The sequence below is a fragment of the Octopus sinensis genome, unplaced genomic scaffold (assembly GCF_006345805.1).
Source record: "Octopus sinensis unplaced genomic scaffold, ASM634580v1 Contig15467, whole genome shotgun sequence".
Classification (NCBI taxonomy): domain Eukaryota; kingdom Metazoa; phylum Mollusca; class Cephalopoda; order Octopoda; family Octopodidae; genus Octopus; species Octopus sinensis.
The window spans coordinates 171,858-187,953 of NW_021833744.1; the positions used below are offsets into that span (position 1 = coordinate 171,858).

General features: G+C 33.5%; 1 protein-coding gene and 1 long non-coding RNA gene across 2 annotated transcripts; both read left to right on the forward strand.

Annotated features, from left to right (window-relative positions):
• Positions 1-4,249: 4,249 nt before the first annotated feature.
• Positions 4,250-4,829, forward strand: LOC115230391. Its single transcript, XR_003883427.1, has 3 exons — positions 4,250-4,455; positions 4,486-4,639; positions 4,670-4,829. It is a non-coding gene; the product is annotated as an uncharacterized LOC115230391 (long non-coding RNA).
• Positions 4,830-13,911: 9,082 nt separating this feature from the next.
• LOC115230404 lies at positions 13,912-16,096 on the forward strand. The gene is made up of 4 exons (XM_029800603.1): positions 13,912-13,948; positions 15,662-15,718; positions 15,750-15,887; positions 15,918-16,096. Exons 1-4 carry the CDS (start codon positions 13,912-13,914, stop codon positions 16,094-16,096), a joined length of 411 nt encoding a protein of 136 aa, XP_029656463.1.

Genomic DNA, 16,096 nt, shown 5'->3' on the forward strand with positions numbered 1-16,096 from the left:
AGTTTAATAAATAAAGATAAATTTTATAAGTTTAATAAATTTTAAAGTTTATCTATTTTTGTAGCTGTTATCAATATGAAGAAAGGAAAATTTTTGAAGAAAACAGGCAATTCAGCAATCATTGGGAAGAAGATTACTTTTTTATAATGCATAATTCCAAGCCAACATGTTTAATTTGCAAGGAGAAAGTATCGGTGGTGAAAGAGTACAATGTAAGAAGACATTATGAAACAAAGCATTCGAATACGCGAAATTTAGTAAGGAATTGAAAACAAGGAAACTGGATTCGCTTAAATCTGAATTGAGAAATCAGCAAAGACTATTAAATTCATCGATACACTCTTCTTCTGATACTGTTAAAGCAAGCTACTCTGTTGCAATGATAATTTCAAAGAGAATGAAATCATTTTCGGATGGAGAATTCGTAAAAGAGTGTTTGGATGCTGTCGTGAAAGACATTTTGCCAGATAAAACTAAAAAGTTTTCAAACATTAGCTTGTCACGTCAAACCATATGTCGCAGGGTTAATGACATTTCAAATGAAATTGTGGTGACTTTGCGTGATCAAATAAAATATTTCAAAAGTTATTCTTTGGCCTTTGACGAATGCACGGATATATCAGACACGTCTCAACTGTAGTATATATTCGTGGAGTTACCGAATCTTTTCAAGTGAAACAAGAAATGCTTAACCTTGTCAGTTTGAAAGATACTACAAAGGGCGAAGATATTTTCCAAGCTGTTATGAAATGTTTATCCGACAATGGAGCGAATTTAGAGACCCTTGCTGGATTGACAACAGATGGGGCGCCGGCTATGATTGGAAGAAATAAAGGAGTTGTAAAGCTAATAATGGATGAGATGGAGTCAAGAAGCATAAAAAATGATTTATTTGTAATACACTGCTTGATACATCAACACAATTTGTGCGCGCAAGTGTTGTCTATGAACCATGTTATGAGTGTGGTTGTAAGAACTATAAACTTCATTCGTTCTCATGCACTTCAACATCGCCAGTTTAAAGAATTATTGAACGAGTTATATTCTCACTATGGTGATCTTGTGTATTTTTCCAATGTCAGATGGCTGAGTCGCGGAAAATGTTTAAAACGTTTTTTCGACTTGAGAGAAGAAATCAAAAGTTTTATGATGCATAAGAAAATGACATTAACTGAATTAAATGATGAAGAATGGATGCTAGATCTGTGCTTTTTGGTAGATATAACCGAAAAAATTAATCAATTAAACAAGGAGTTACAAGGACAGGATAATTTGATTACTAATGCATGCCATCAAGTCAAAGCATTTCGAATGAAATTGTCATTGTTTGAATGTCAAATAAGAAATGGAAATGATCAACATTTTCCAACGCTAAATCAATTTAAAATCAGCCATTGTAAAAATTTCTTCAAGTACGCTGATGAAATAAAAAATCTTGCTGCAGCATTTGACAGTCGATTCTCGGAACTAAAAAAATATGAGAAAATGTTTGAAACATTTTCTTCTCCATTTCATGTTGACGTTTCTATTGTTTCAGATACTTTGCAGACGGAAATAATTGACCTACAGTGCAACAGTGAACTAAGACTTGTTTATCCTACTATATCCAAAATTGACTTTTATAACAAATATGTGACTGCAGAAAAATATCCCAACTTAAGAATTTTTGCACAAAGAGTTGTAAGCTCCTTTGGATCTACTTACGTATGTGAATCATTCTTTTCGAAATTAAAGTTTAGTAAAAGTAGATATAGATCTTCTTTAACAGATAAAAACTTAGAAAACCAATTAAGATGTGCAACTAGTAATTGTGAAGTTGATTTGAAAAAATTAAGTGAAGATAAAGAAAAACAGATTTCTCATTGATACGTATAATTGGACTGAATGCTATTTTACTAAATAAAATCTTATCTGTGTTGTTTTGATATCAATCCTTAGTATGTACATGTATATGCGGCCCGCGGAAAGGATTCATTTGGACAAAGTGGCCCGCAATGCGATTTGGGTTGGCCAGGCCTGCATTAAATGTTAAATTTTATAATTTTTCAATTTTTCAGAATCAATATTTTTTCAAAACGTTAAATTTTATAAAATTTATTATTACGCTATAAAAATAAAAATTACAAATTTTAAGTTCATTTTAATTAGCTTCAAGAATCCTCAACATGAGTCTTTTAAAACATAAATCTCATTGCACTTTTAAACAATTTTTCTGAAATTTTTGAATTCGCTAGATTTACAACTTTGTTAGCATGAAAACATCTCATTTGAGGCACTGCAGACTTTTTTTTCACTTTGAAGGGTCACATATAAATCGTACTTATTTAAATAATTAATTCGTTTATTTATAGGGTTATCCGAGCTTGGTCTATTTTATCTCATTGCACATGGAATGACATGCTTTTTTTACTTGTGCAGCCCTTGTTTGTTTTTGAAAAAGTCATACTTCCTTCTTTTTTCCACTTCCACGACTTGCAATCGATCTAGATCTGTGATGCCTACCCCAACGGCAAAATTCTCCCCGATGATTTTATCGTAGACTACAATATCGGGTTTGTTGTGCTGGACAAAAATTAAGGTACGTTATGTAGTATTAACCTTAATAGACACCCATTGTTGCAGAGTAAATGATAAAAGGACATTACCATCTCGTTATGTCTCCATGTGGAAGTACGGAAAAGCATACTCCTGCATTTTTTTGCCTAAATGGTCAACGTTCATCACTTTACTTTTACAGTAGTTACGCTGTTTTTGTTAACTATTAAAAACGTTTCTATTTGAAAATATGAGAATAGCTTTTCTGATTGGGAGAGTTATTCCCATATGCCAACAAGAACAGTATGTCAATATTAGGCTTGTCTGAGATCGAGATATGCATAACGCACTATAACAAATGTCGTACATCTTATTGAGTAGATCAAGCCAACGTAGTCGTAGAGTTGCGTACTCATTCAAGGCCTGCTCTCCAGCTCCTTGGCAATTCCTTAGATACCTAACTGGTTAAAAAAATTGTTCTGATTCTCGAAAAAACGTTAATTTATAAATATTTGGGACAAGTTACATTCTCGACATTTGAAGCTTTTCTTGGAAAACAGCATTCGTAATATGTCACGGTCGGTACGTGAGCCTGGGCGACAGGAGTGGATCGACTCTAACCAAATCAAGCCAAACTGAAAATATAGACTATTTATCAAAAAAGAAAAACATTTTCTTTTTATATTCCGAGTTTCTATACAAAAGTATAAGATAATAATGCAAAAGTGGACGATTAGGCCAAATAAAAGAAATGATTAATTGTTAATTAGCTATCATTCAAGCAAGGATGAGCAAGGAGGGAAATGTATATTTTAAACTCGGAAAATTTTTCATTTATTCAAAATATTCCAAATTATTGAGATATTAAATTTATTCAAATTTTAAATCATTAAAAAATGAATTCATAAACAATACCAAACAACAGCAATAACAAGACTAATCACCAAACTTTAAAATTCAGTAGTGTAAATCTTAATTGTAAAAAGAACTCATTGATCATCAATTCTGTTTTGGTAAAGACTTTATTCCTCGTCAAAAATTGGAGTTCTCGTTTCGAAAAAGAGGAACGATCTACGGGAAACCTCTTAACTTTACCAGATCTCTTTATTGAAAATAATTTTTTTAATTAAAAACAAGAAATGGTACGATAAAATGATAAATCATTTTTAAAGTATATGCAAGTAAAAAGGAAGGAAACTGAAAGTAAAATAAAAATTTTAAAAATCAACATTATACTTTAAATGTCGCCAAAAAAGAAGATACTCTTGGAACAGAGAAGTAATCTAATGCGTAGTCAATGACTTTTAATTAATTCATATATATGTTCTGTATTTAAATATTTATGAATTGGAATGATTTTTAATAGTTTTATTTATTTTAATTTTTTTGACAAGATGGAAATTGACATAAATAGGATTTCTGATAGTGTTTATGGCCTTATTCCTAATTAAGAAAATTTAAATCTAAATTATTCATGTAATTTATATCCGTAATTTGCGTAAAACAGAATAAATATATAGGGAAAATCGCTTAAGAGTTAAAGATTAACATGTAGATTATAGCTTACTTATCGTTATTATTTTATGTTACTAAATGTAACATCTTTTTCAAATATTTATGCTTTATATTAATAGAAAACATGTCCGTGGGCGTTTCTACCAAGAGCGATATTAAAGTTAATTTGAAACAAAATCAGAGCATTCAATCTGAAAATTCTTTGTCACCTGACAGCGAAAAGTTTCCTTATGCTGAATATTCAAATTCCGTCTTTAATTTCCATTCTTTCTACAGCTTTTTCCAGCCAACACCTTTTCTTGGATATTATGAGTTCCCTCAGTTTTATTCTATTCCGCAAGTGGGATTTTCTGATATTCAAGGACAATACGAATTTTATAGGACGTGCTGGAAAAGTCAAGCTAAGTATTTTTTATAACAATAATACTTGAGTAGCACATCGTACATTTGGCAGAATTTATTTCAAAAATTTTTTTCTCAATATCTGATACATCAAAACAGCATATGGGCCTTAATTCCTGTTACAGAACATCCTATCGGAAATATTAAGTCATTTACTGATAGTGCCAAAGTACGATTTTGTTGCAAAGTAGGCTTTTAATCCTCTTATAAATTATAGTCGTGCAACCATGGCTGGACATCAATGAAGGGCAGAGTTTGTTTCTGGTTTTACTTGGAGAGAGAAAACTTTGCTGGCGTAGTCTACTTTAAATTATATGGCCAGCAATGCATCAAATGTGTTAAAGGGGCTTTTCAGAATCCAATGTGGTACCCGGAAGAAATCATAAAAGTATTGACTATTCAAGCATTAATTACTTCTTTTAATTAATGTAACATATTTAGGTGTTAGGGAATATTTATAATCGAGTTGGACAGGAATATTATGGATTTCAAAGTGTTTCAATGAGAATCGATCGTCGTGTAGGAAAACCCAAAAATCCTCACAACCGTCTATTATGTCAAGCATGTCTTGATGGAATATGTAAAGAATGGAATTCGAGAAATAATCATAAAGAATCTTCTAACACAAATGAAGATTCCGATAATTCTAAGGATATAGAAGAAAATGACAAGAAAGAAAATAAAACCGAAGAAAGTTCTATAAATATTAAAAATGAAAATAATTCGACATTAGGTGAATCTGAAACTAACATTGAGAATAAAAAAGCAAGCAATACATAAACCTAATTAACATTCTTTAATTATATTAAACTTTCCTTCAACTAATTAATTTATTCATATTTATTAATTTAAAATGAGGAATGAATTTAATGATCTTCATTTCTTTTTGCATGTTTTCTTTTAGAGCTACTCTCTATTCTCCAACAGCTTCCCCCTCTCCAACTGTTACTTGAGTTGACATTCTTCCTACCAACTTCTTGAGTTCAAATTATTGTCTTTATAGTATTTTTTTAAAATCGTCATTCTCCGGTCGTAAATCACTGACCTCAATCTGTTAGCAGCCATCCTTGTTAGTCGATTTATTTCTGTATTTAACTCGCATGCTTTTCAGAGTTTTTCTTATCATAGTACTCAGAATACATGCCTTAATTGTCTACCTTGAGAGAATTTTGATGATGTTAGTAAAACTTGCTGGCAATATCGTTCCAAGTTAACATTAAACGCACTATACCCACCTCGGTATTGTGTATCATTGCTAGTTCATCAGCAAGAAGTTCTATCTGTGCGTCCTCTCTATTTCCATTTGTTTCAGTAATTACTGAGAAGTTATCGATTACCATGGTTTTTCTCTCCAACTTATCTAATAAAGATATACAGTCAACCCTCTCTATAATGAACAAAATGTGCACGTCAAAATATCATGTTCACTATTGTCTTGCAGCGGTTCTCAACCTTTTAGACTGGGACCACTTTTGAACATAAAATTTGTGACCACCTTAATAAATAAACATTTTTTGGTATTAGCGCACAATTTTGGCCTCGTCAGGGCCAGGTTTAGACATGTTCGAATATTTATTAAAAAATAACATGAACATTATGAAACTACCAGAAAATTTTAATAGTAATTAGTGAGATTCTGATCTGTTTGCTCAGATAATTTTATTATATCAGCTCTATGTTCGACAAAGTATCGATATCATCTGTACCGTAGTCTATTTCTATATTTTGTTTTTAAAAGTCAGACACGACATCGCCATTTAGTGATAAGTAGTGGGGAATCAAGATTGAATCCAAGCAGTTTACTAAAATTGGGATTCTTATATTGTTATTTTCGAAAATTCCTGGGGACCACTAAAAATTTTCTGGGACCACGATTCGAAACGCTTGATTAATGTCAATGTTTTTGATTTATACTTAATGTAAAATTAGTTTTAACTTTAATATATTTTTATTTCGAAAATCCTGGGCCCACTAAAAATTTTCTGGACACTACCGCTGGTCTATAGAACAAAAGAAATCAAATAACAATAAACAATATTAAAGTATAATTACAAAGATTATTTAGAGATTTTAATCATGTAATCGGTGATTTTTTGAGAATGATTAGTTTGATAATTTCTTAAAATTTTCCTCTTTGTCATAATTATTCTCAAGAAACCATAATTCAAGCGCCTTCGCATATTCACTAGCTTCATATAGTGTCGGAACATAAATTGTTTCATCTTCCTCTTCAACTTGGTTTTGCTGTTTTAGTTTTCTCGCAAAGTTTTGTATAAAGTTTTCGTCGTCAATTTGATCATTTTCATGAATCAAAAAATTTTCATCATCTATTTCTTCTATTTCTGTCAGGTTCTGTATTAACGCATTTTCAAATGCTTTCTTGAAACAATTTGTAATTGTTAATTCCGACACTTCTAACCAAGCTTGATTTATGAATATCAAGCAATTCAATAGAGTGAATTTCTTCAACTTTTCCGTAACTTTTTCGTGATCTACATTGTCATCATTAGTATAAAATTCAATCAAGTGTGCACATAGGAGTTGTCTATACCTGTCTTTGAATGATTTTATTATTCCTTGATCAAGGGGTTGTAACTTCGATGTTGTATTTGGAGGGGAAAAAAAGAGTTCGATGTTACTGAACTCCAAATCACGTGAGTGTACAGTCGCATTATCAAGTAGAATTAGAATTTTTCTTTTTTGCAAAATCATTTTTTTGTTCAATTCTATGAGCCATTCTGAGAAATAACCATATGTCTTCCATGCTTTTTTATTTGATTTGTATTCCACTTGTAAATTATTAATTAAATTTCTTCTTCCTTTATAAAGCAGCGTGGATTTTTGGCTTTTCAAATAAAAAATGGGTCAAGTTTTTCTCCCATCATACTAACGCAAAACATAACAGTTACTCTTTCTTTTATCGGTTTATTAGACAGATTTTTGTCCGAGTCAACAGCTAATGTTCTGTTCGACAAAAGTTTAAAAAACAATCCAATTTCGTCCAAATTAAAAATATTTTTTGAACAATATTGTTCTAATTTTCTATTGAGACTTTCTGTAAAATTTTCAATCACAGAGGTTTCAACAAATTGATTTTTCCCACATAAAGCACGGGAAGCAACGCAATATCGATTTTTAAATTTCTCAAGCCATCCATTTGATGCTTGAAATCCTTGAATATTACAAACTTTCGCCATTTTTAGAGACATGGACTTCAAAAGATATTCATTGATTGTAAATCCAAATGATCGTTTTTCAACGAACCATTCAAATAGATCTCTGTCGAATGGTTGAGACTTGGGCAAGTAAATTTTCTTCTTTTTTTGGTCATCTTAAACATTAAGTACTCCTTCAGAATTTTCAAAATTTTGTTTATGCAGCCCAGAGAAACATTGAAATAAAGGGATAAATCGCGCTGTGTGTAATGTCTATTTTTATGATAAAATTCGATTATTTCCTTCTTTTGAAAAAATGACAGGCGTTTTCGATTTTCCACCATGCTAACAACTGTAGAACGTGTAGTTTATTCATTTTAAAGAATTTTAAATATATATGTAAAAATATTAAATTTAATATTTTTATGTTCACAAAAATTTGACGTTCACTATTCTTTAATAGTGAACACAAAAATATTTAAATAAATGATATTATACATTTTTAAACGTGGTATTCATTTTATAATAAATATATTAATGAGAATTACTAATATTTGTTATTGTAGATTGCATTAATTTTTGGAACATCTGGAGTGTAATCTTTTCGAATTATTCTAACAATTAAGGTAAAATTCTTTAAAATTAATTTATTCTTTAAGTTTTACACTCCATTACACTCACTTATTTTCAGGAAACTGCCCTGAAAGTTTCCTTCACCCCCGAAGACCTCTTCCCCTGTCCTGGACCGCCTCACTTGTCTCCGCCTATTGGGATTCGGGATCTCTGGGAGCGCCCGATCTTCGCGTCTCGCTACCTGATTGCAGCCGGCTTCCTACGTGTTAGTGAAGCCGGGGTAACATAACTAACTAACTTATTTTCAGTTAGGCAACTGCTTAATTATCTCGAGATTTTTACTTTGAACTTTTCATACGTCCTTCTTGCTTCCGCAAATCTCGTATTTATTGGGACTAAAACTTCACTGCCCCTGTTTTGTTCAAACATTCGTTTATAACGAGAAACAATTCTTTGTTGAATCAAAAATCTGCATCTTTATTCTCTTTCTTTAATCTCCGATAAAAGCATCTCGGTTGAGCTTAAAACACTCTTTTGTTTTCTAAGCTTTTTCCTCGATTTGTGAATTCTGAGTTTTGTTCTAAAAATTTTTTCCATCCCGGATGCAACCAATACTTGTTCCATATTTTTCGTTCATGGAATTCAAGTACCGCGTTGTATCGTCTACCTTTTTTGCCAGTTGATGTAATTAGCTGGAGTTGTCTTTTACTCTTAGCAAGCTTGGCTTGCACCTGTCGGTCCAGTCACTTCTCATTCAAATAATGCGCGAGAGATTTTCGTAAATTTGATACCTGGCATAAACTATGTTTATAATATTATTTAGATTTTTAGGAGGCCATAATTTCATAAACTTCCAGATCGAGGAATTGATTCTCGATAAGATTTCCTTTTTTGGAAGTTGATACAAAATTCTTTCCGTCGGCTTCAGCAATTCATGGGAAATTAAACTTATTGCTATTCTATTTAGGTAAGTAGGTGAAAGAATAGTCGAGAGCTTAAGAGTCAGTTCAATGATGCCACGCTGTGTATTGGACGGCAGTTTCTACGGAGCACAGCGTCTGAAATTTGCTAGAAAAGCCAGCTCGTCTCTTTTTATTTGTTTGTTTTCGAGAAATTTTTTTACCAATATCACTGAGAAATTTAGTTGCAACCTTGCCGACAATTCAAGAAGTTTCGAAGGGAAATAAGGCAGAAGTCAAAAGTGTCTTTTGATTAATACACAGGTATTTTGTCCTTTTGATTCTTCGGTCTAAACACTGGCAGAGCTTGGGTTCCTGACGGTCTTGGGTAGCATTGTCACAAAAAACAAGTCGACACAGGTGGGATCCCAAACCAGGGACTTGCCTTCTTTGAAAGGAAAGATAATCACCCCGTCAGGACGTTTACCGTCGATTGATTCTAAAGTGAAAGGCAAACCTGTCAACTCTAGAGCCCTTTTGACTACGTCGTTAAGTTGAATGTAGCGAGGGATTCTATCAGCATTCTAGCAGCACTCGATCAGCGTCCGGCAAAGGTAGGGCAGGCAAACGCCCAAGCCTAAGCAGAGTCCAATCCGTAAAGATTCATCGTCCAGTAGTAATCCGTACTGGGGATAAGAAGTGGTTTGAGCCAGTCTTCTTATGCGGCTGACATAGGCAGTTTAAAAAGGCCAGGTAAAGTTGGTCGAACTTTGAGCGAAGCTTGCGTAATGTATCTAAGCAGAAAATTTTGTCCTAGCTATATTGAGCTAGAGGAATCGCAGGGAAATCAACGTCAATGGAACACCAAACATGGCAGGTAGAGGAGTATTCCGAAAGCTTGCTGAGTTCGAGAAAAGGAAATAGAAGTGAGCAAACGGAATTCCTGGAAGCCGAGGTTGAAAGAAATAGCAGAGCAGGCCCAAGTCCACACAAGAGGGAATTCTGATCTTTCCGAAACGTGTAGGTAGCCTGGCACAGGTAAAACCGTCCCCACTGAACCTCAAATTGAGATAGTATATTAAGGATTTGTGGACGAGATTGTCGTTTTTTGATAGAGAATTAGAAGTGACGAATAATGGGGAAGGAATAGAAATTTAGATCAGTCCGGGAACAAAAAGGAAGTTCTTTAATAGGAAAAACGCCAGATGTAGGCAAAGTCAACTGATCCGGTCAGTAAGCAGCCTAATTAGGTCCCGCTTAGACGATAGGGGTTTGATTACATAAAGGGCGGAAATTGGCGAGTCAAAAATAACTAGATCGGTAATAACTTATCGGCAATTTTTAAGGTTAAAAAAATGTTGGCCCTAATCATGACTCACAAAAAAGTTTAAACATCAAATGTTGTAAATGACCATCTGAGTTCGTTAACTTAACCAATCCCCTTTTACTCGATTGGAATGCTCTTCGAATGTTTTCTCAATAATGACGACTGAATGTCTGTGCAGGTATATGAAGCTATTTGATTATTATCTGGAGTGTTTGAAAATAATATAAAACTAACACAAATGGCTTTCTGAGTGGATCGCATTTTCTAAAATAGGAATTTCATGACCAAAGTCTCCTGAAATATCAAAAAACCTCCGTAAGGTATATTATCACTATAAAGTAACGAGTAATTCCTTCATTAATGTAAATTAAAGGCCTCTTGCAGCAATTTCCGAAAATCTTAGTGACAATAAAAAAAACTGATTCCCTTTAAGAATATAAATTGCTATGATTGCTTTATTAATTACATTCTAATCTGTGATTGAGTAAACTAATTAAAAGCAAGAATATAAATCTGCACACAAGTCCCCATAGGTTAATCGAATATAACGTATATTATGCGAATAAATACGATTCGTCGATACACTCTCTATTTGTAAGGATGTAAAAATACATTTCTCTGATGGTTCTTTAGAACAAAAAATACGATCATAATCACGATATTTACCTCCCATTTCGAGTGGAAAATAATTCGACACGATGTGGTCTGTAGTGTCGGCATGACAGTCAATCGAGTCGACGTTGTAAACGGTGTCTAATTAAATAAGTATATTATACTCGAAAGCCGAGATTTTTGTTCCATAGGACAATAATCCAAAGAATTTTCACTATAGGAGGACTCAACTGGCTCAACTGGCTGATACATTAAGTCGACACTCCCCATCTGAATTGGGTTGACTTGGAAATAGGGAAGTTGATAAGCTGGGACCCAGGCAGTAGACAAATACATAGTCATGCAGCTTCGATTGAACCTGAATGATCTAATTTAATAAAACGACAACCATGGAGTATTTGAGGACATTAAATGATATAAATTCCAGAAAGGGAGACATATGGCTTCCTCACAAGTAACTCTTCGACTCTGATCAGTCACCAATATTTGTGAGATTGCATTAATGAAATGAACAACGTCAGAAGAGTACGCATTCGTGAACTGTGGGTCTTCACCCTCGGAGGATTTCAACAACTAGACGTCAAAACACACAGGTAACTAGTTTTTGGAGAATTTTCATATTTTTGATTGAATATTTACTCGGATTCTTGACCCGAATTCCATGTTTTGAAAAATATTTTTGAGGATCCTTTGCTAAATCACAAAATGCCGTACCATAAGATTCCAAGAGTCGTTTGTCTCAAAAAAATTGGCTGCTCTAGTCCCGGATTCAAGCATATAGCGTGTGGGGTAACCAGCTGATTTGCAGATGTACCGAATCTGAATGAAAATTTCGCGGAAACCTGTTCATACTGATTAGATCCGGGATAAATTGCCCAGCCCGTGACGAGTTCGGCCATTATGCAACCGAAAGACCACATATCAATTTCCTTCCCAAATTGGCACCCAATGATGACTTCGGGGGCTCTGGGGGTGAGAAAGCTAACAAACCTGTAGTATCGAGATTGGATGTAAGAAGGAAGTTGATTTTCGGAACTTGAAATTGCAGAACCCAAATCGATGACTTTTATCCAATACGGACACTTCTGGTGGTTGACGATCATTATATTTTCTGGTTTCAGATCCGCATGGATAATTCCGCAGTATGAAAGTGCAACCAGAGCTTTCAGAATCTAAAATACTTGAGAGATTGGGGTACTTGAAACGTTATTGCTCTAATTCCATCAAGTGGAACGCTTTTGAAGGCATTTTCCTGCATGAAATCGTATAGATTTTGAGAAAGCAGTTCGAATACGATGCAAGTATGACCTCGATGTTCGAAGTTGTCCAGGAGTGCTACCAAATGGTTGTTTCCTTTAAACAAGTCGGTTGATTGGAGCAAATTGAGGAATGAAATCTATAAAAATAGTTGTGGTTAATAATCGAAAGGTGCTTAATTAAGTATTATTATATTTGTGATTAAGGGCTCTCTCATTTATGTTACCTCAGACATTCCTTGCTCTCGATACGATGATTTCTTTTTCAGTATTTTTATGGCCACGTATCTACTTTTTTCATGTTGAAATGCAATCGCCACTTGTCCAAACGTCCCTCGACCAGAATATCCCATAATGGTGTAGCGGAAGTATCCAGAGTTTATTTCCTACTATATTTCCAAGCTATTACTTCAAATTTAGTTAGACGGTAATCGTCAACGCTATTCTGTTTACCAATTGATTCAGCTTGGGATAGTTTGAATTCAGTTTGATCAAATATTGGCTATCAATAAGATAAGAATATTCAAACCTCTATCGAATTAGGATTATTTCCAATTGTCAGAGTCCGGTCTGCGCAATGGGAATTACGTTTCTAAAATAATTGGGAAGATAAGGTTTAAAAATAATTAAGACAATTGTTCCTACTGATTTATGAACAGCTCGATAAATATTATCTGAAATTAAAATATGCTTATTAATATCGACTAAGAACACACAAATTACCTTTCTGGAATTATTCACATTCTGATTAATATTTTTTTTGAATGAAACGATTTGTGAGCACTGTTTCACTCTGAGAAGATCTTTTGACGCATTGCCTTGCAGCTTTGTTTTATAATTTTCCATAAAGTCAATTTAATCGAAATCAAGTCCGTTTAATAATAGCTGGATTTATTAATTTAAATACTCAAATATTTTCGTAATTTGACGGTACAAATCATTAAAGTGCGCATGTTTTCGATTATTATGTCCGCTTATAAATTCAGGAACCAGATTGCTCAAAAATTTTTATTCCTTCCTCTTTATCCATTTCGAACTGTATTGCTTTGTCATTTTAAAAGAACACAAATCCGATTTCTGAGCAGAATGCAATTTATTTAATCTTTTTGTTTATTATCGATTGCCAGACTTTCTAAATCAGGAAGATGGAAATGATTTGATTAAATTAATTATATTTTGGGACTAATTGTTTGTTCGCTCAATTCTAATAATTGCATTTGCTATCAACGATTATCTCATTTTGAGTCAAATGTCAGTCTAAAAGCACTTCACTTAATTGGGAATTAAAACTCCTTTAAATCCTAACTTTTAAAAACCGAAAATAAAATTAATTTAAATTATTTTTGTCGGAACTGTCGCTTGGTAACTTCAACCAGCTGAATTTTTTAATTGATTCTTGGTATTTCAAGAGACTGGACTTGGCGTCAGGTTAAAAACGTCAAATATCCTTTAATACGTAATTATAAGTCATTATCAAAACTTTAATCAAGTTCTAAATTTATGCTGACAGCTCAATATTATTTGAAAACAAAAAGCCATAAAATAATGTGAATATTTTTAGTTTTGTGAGAATAACACATTAAAAATCGAAACATGTAAATTAGATGCAATTAATAAATTGATAGAAAATGTAAATCATGTCTTTGTTTGTAAAATTCAACCTCAAGCGTAAAAGTAATTAAGGACGGAATCATAGAAAAACGCTGACCATATCATTCGGATGGACAAAGCGAAATCAACAAAAATCTTTAAAAAGAATACTTTGAATTACCAAGGAATCAATCATGGCCATTCATATATTACGCATTACCAAATCAATCCTAAAAATGATTTTAAAATGTAATTCTATCTTTTTCATTGCTAATACTTGAACCTGGATTAATCTATTTAGAAGAGTAAGCAGGAAGCACTACTGTATTTACTTGTTTATAAGACTGAAATTTTCCCACGAGATTTCAGTTTAAAATTGCAGGCGTCATATAGGCGAGGCCTACAGTCAAAACATTTTGTTTCACTTAGACTTTACCTGCTTTCCTTCCTTCGTTTCATTAAATAGTCTGAACAGAATGTTGACAATTTCCCAGATAAAGTTTGACCCGTTTTATAAGCGAATTGTTTTATACATGAAAAAATATGGTCTTTTATATTTTTCAAATTGAACTGAGATGGCAATGTTGACAGCACATTAATCATATTTTATGATAAATTTGCTCACAGCTACCTTAATTAGTTAATCCCCGGATTTACTATCTTGTAGGAAACCAGCAGTAAATAAAAAGCGAGGGGTGCAGGCCGGCCGCTCTCACAGAGCCCGTGGTGGGAAGACGATTCAGGAGGCCCAGGACATGAGAAAAGGTCATCTGGGTGCACGAAGTGATGTGGTCTGTGGAAGAGGAAATAATGACCTGAGCGGATTCTAGATAGCTGTATACGGATTTTCCTGTTTAGCAATGATTCGGATTTATCGATAAAGGAAAACGCGGAGTCTAGTGGTTTATTTTGTTCGAGTGATCTGATGGCCTGAATAAAGTTTGGACATAGTTGATTCGTTTTTCAGTGGAAGTATTTTTAAGAGTAGTCTCAATTGATTTGAAAAAGTAGTGATGATATGCCTTTTCTTCGATGACGGGAGTACACGATGTTGAGGTTGTGGGCTTTCTAGGATCTCATTGAGGAATTGTAATCCACGCATTTCTAAGTGATGCCTGGGGGGAAGTTCGTCGATTTGGGCCATCTCCTCGTGCCTACTGAAGTGGTCTTATGGCAGTTTAAAAATTCTGCGATATGTTAAATCTTTGACACACAAAAGTCGATTTCTTGACAGTTGCGTATTAAAGCATTACCATAAACAAAATCCTCGAAAAAGCATTATTATTTTCGCAAGCACAGTGTCATGGGTCATGGCAAAGTATGTGCAACACAATAGGTCAGTTATCTAGAATGTTTTCTCCATATCTGATGATTTAAAGCCGCGTTGCTTAACATGACGATCTTCATCTTTAGTAAATCTGAAAGCTTTGGACCATCTCGGAGGAAGAAGAGGAAAAGGTAGTATAGCAGGGCCGCCAGAATGTCTCAATTTAGTTAATTTATTTATTATATTTAACAAGTGAGTCGGTGAATAATAACAAGTCATCTTGGTAACGAAAAAAATCCTGGATGTCAGAGGCGGTAAATAAAGCTTACAATTTAATTAAATCTTCTCGGCCAGAATCCAAAATTGGTGATAAAGACAAAATATTTGATTTTAATGACTCAAAGTTACAATTTATGTTGATCACTGTTAGATCCACAGGCAGTTCTTTCAGTTTCAAAAGTAGTTCTTCTGAATATGAAGAAGAGTCAGATTCTCCAAAGGAATGTAATAAATTCAATTCTTAATCTTAGATGGGACAAGATTCCTTAAAAGAGGGAGTCGACTATTAGAGGAGTCCCCAATAATCGGTGGTCTAAAACAAAATAAAACTATTCACAGATCAAAATCTTGACAAGAAACGCAAGTCTAAAAAACGAATCAAAGAATCAAATATATTGGAGATCGGGGACCGAGGCAAATCCGAAGACCGCGAAACCATCACAAACATTGAAACCTCAAAACCGTCCCAAGACGGAGGTAAATTAAATATATTTTCTAAATTGAAAGATGGCGTGGAAGACGAGTTCATAATGGATTTTGATGAATTGGCATCTTTAGAGGTTGTTGAACAAGACAACGTTTCCTTGTTGTCGAAAACACTCAAAGAAGAATTTGAGAAATCAGGAACAGTCAAGGAAATCAGTGAAGTAGAAGAAATAGTCACCATTTCTGTCTTGATAAAATAA

What these genes read in the sequence shown, in the direction of transcription:
- LOC115230404 (XM_029800603.1), top strand. Translation starts at nt 13,912, where the DNA reads ATGTCTTTGTTTGTAAAATTCAACCTCAAGCGTAAAA. An exon ending in ATTCAACCTCAAGCGTAAAA is followed by an intron (nt 13,949 to 15,661) that starts GTAATTAAGGAC and finishes TCTTAATCTTAG; the next exon opens with ATGGGACAAGATTCCTTAAA. An exon ending in AAAACCGTCCCAAGACGGAG is followed by an intron (nt 15,888 to 15,917) that starts GTAAATTAAATA and finishes CTAAATTGAAAG; the next exon opens with ATGGCGTGGAAGACGAGTTC.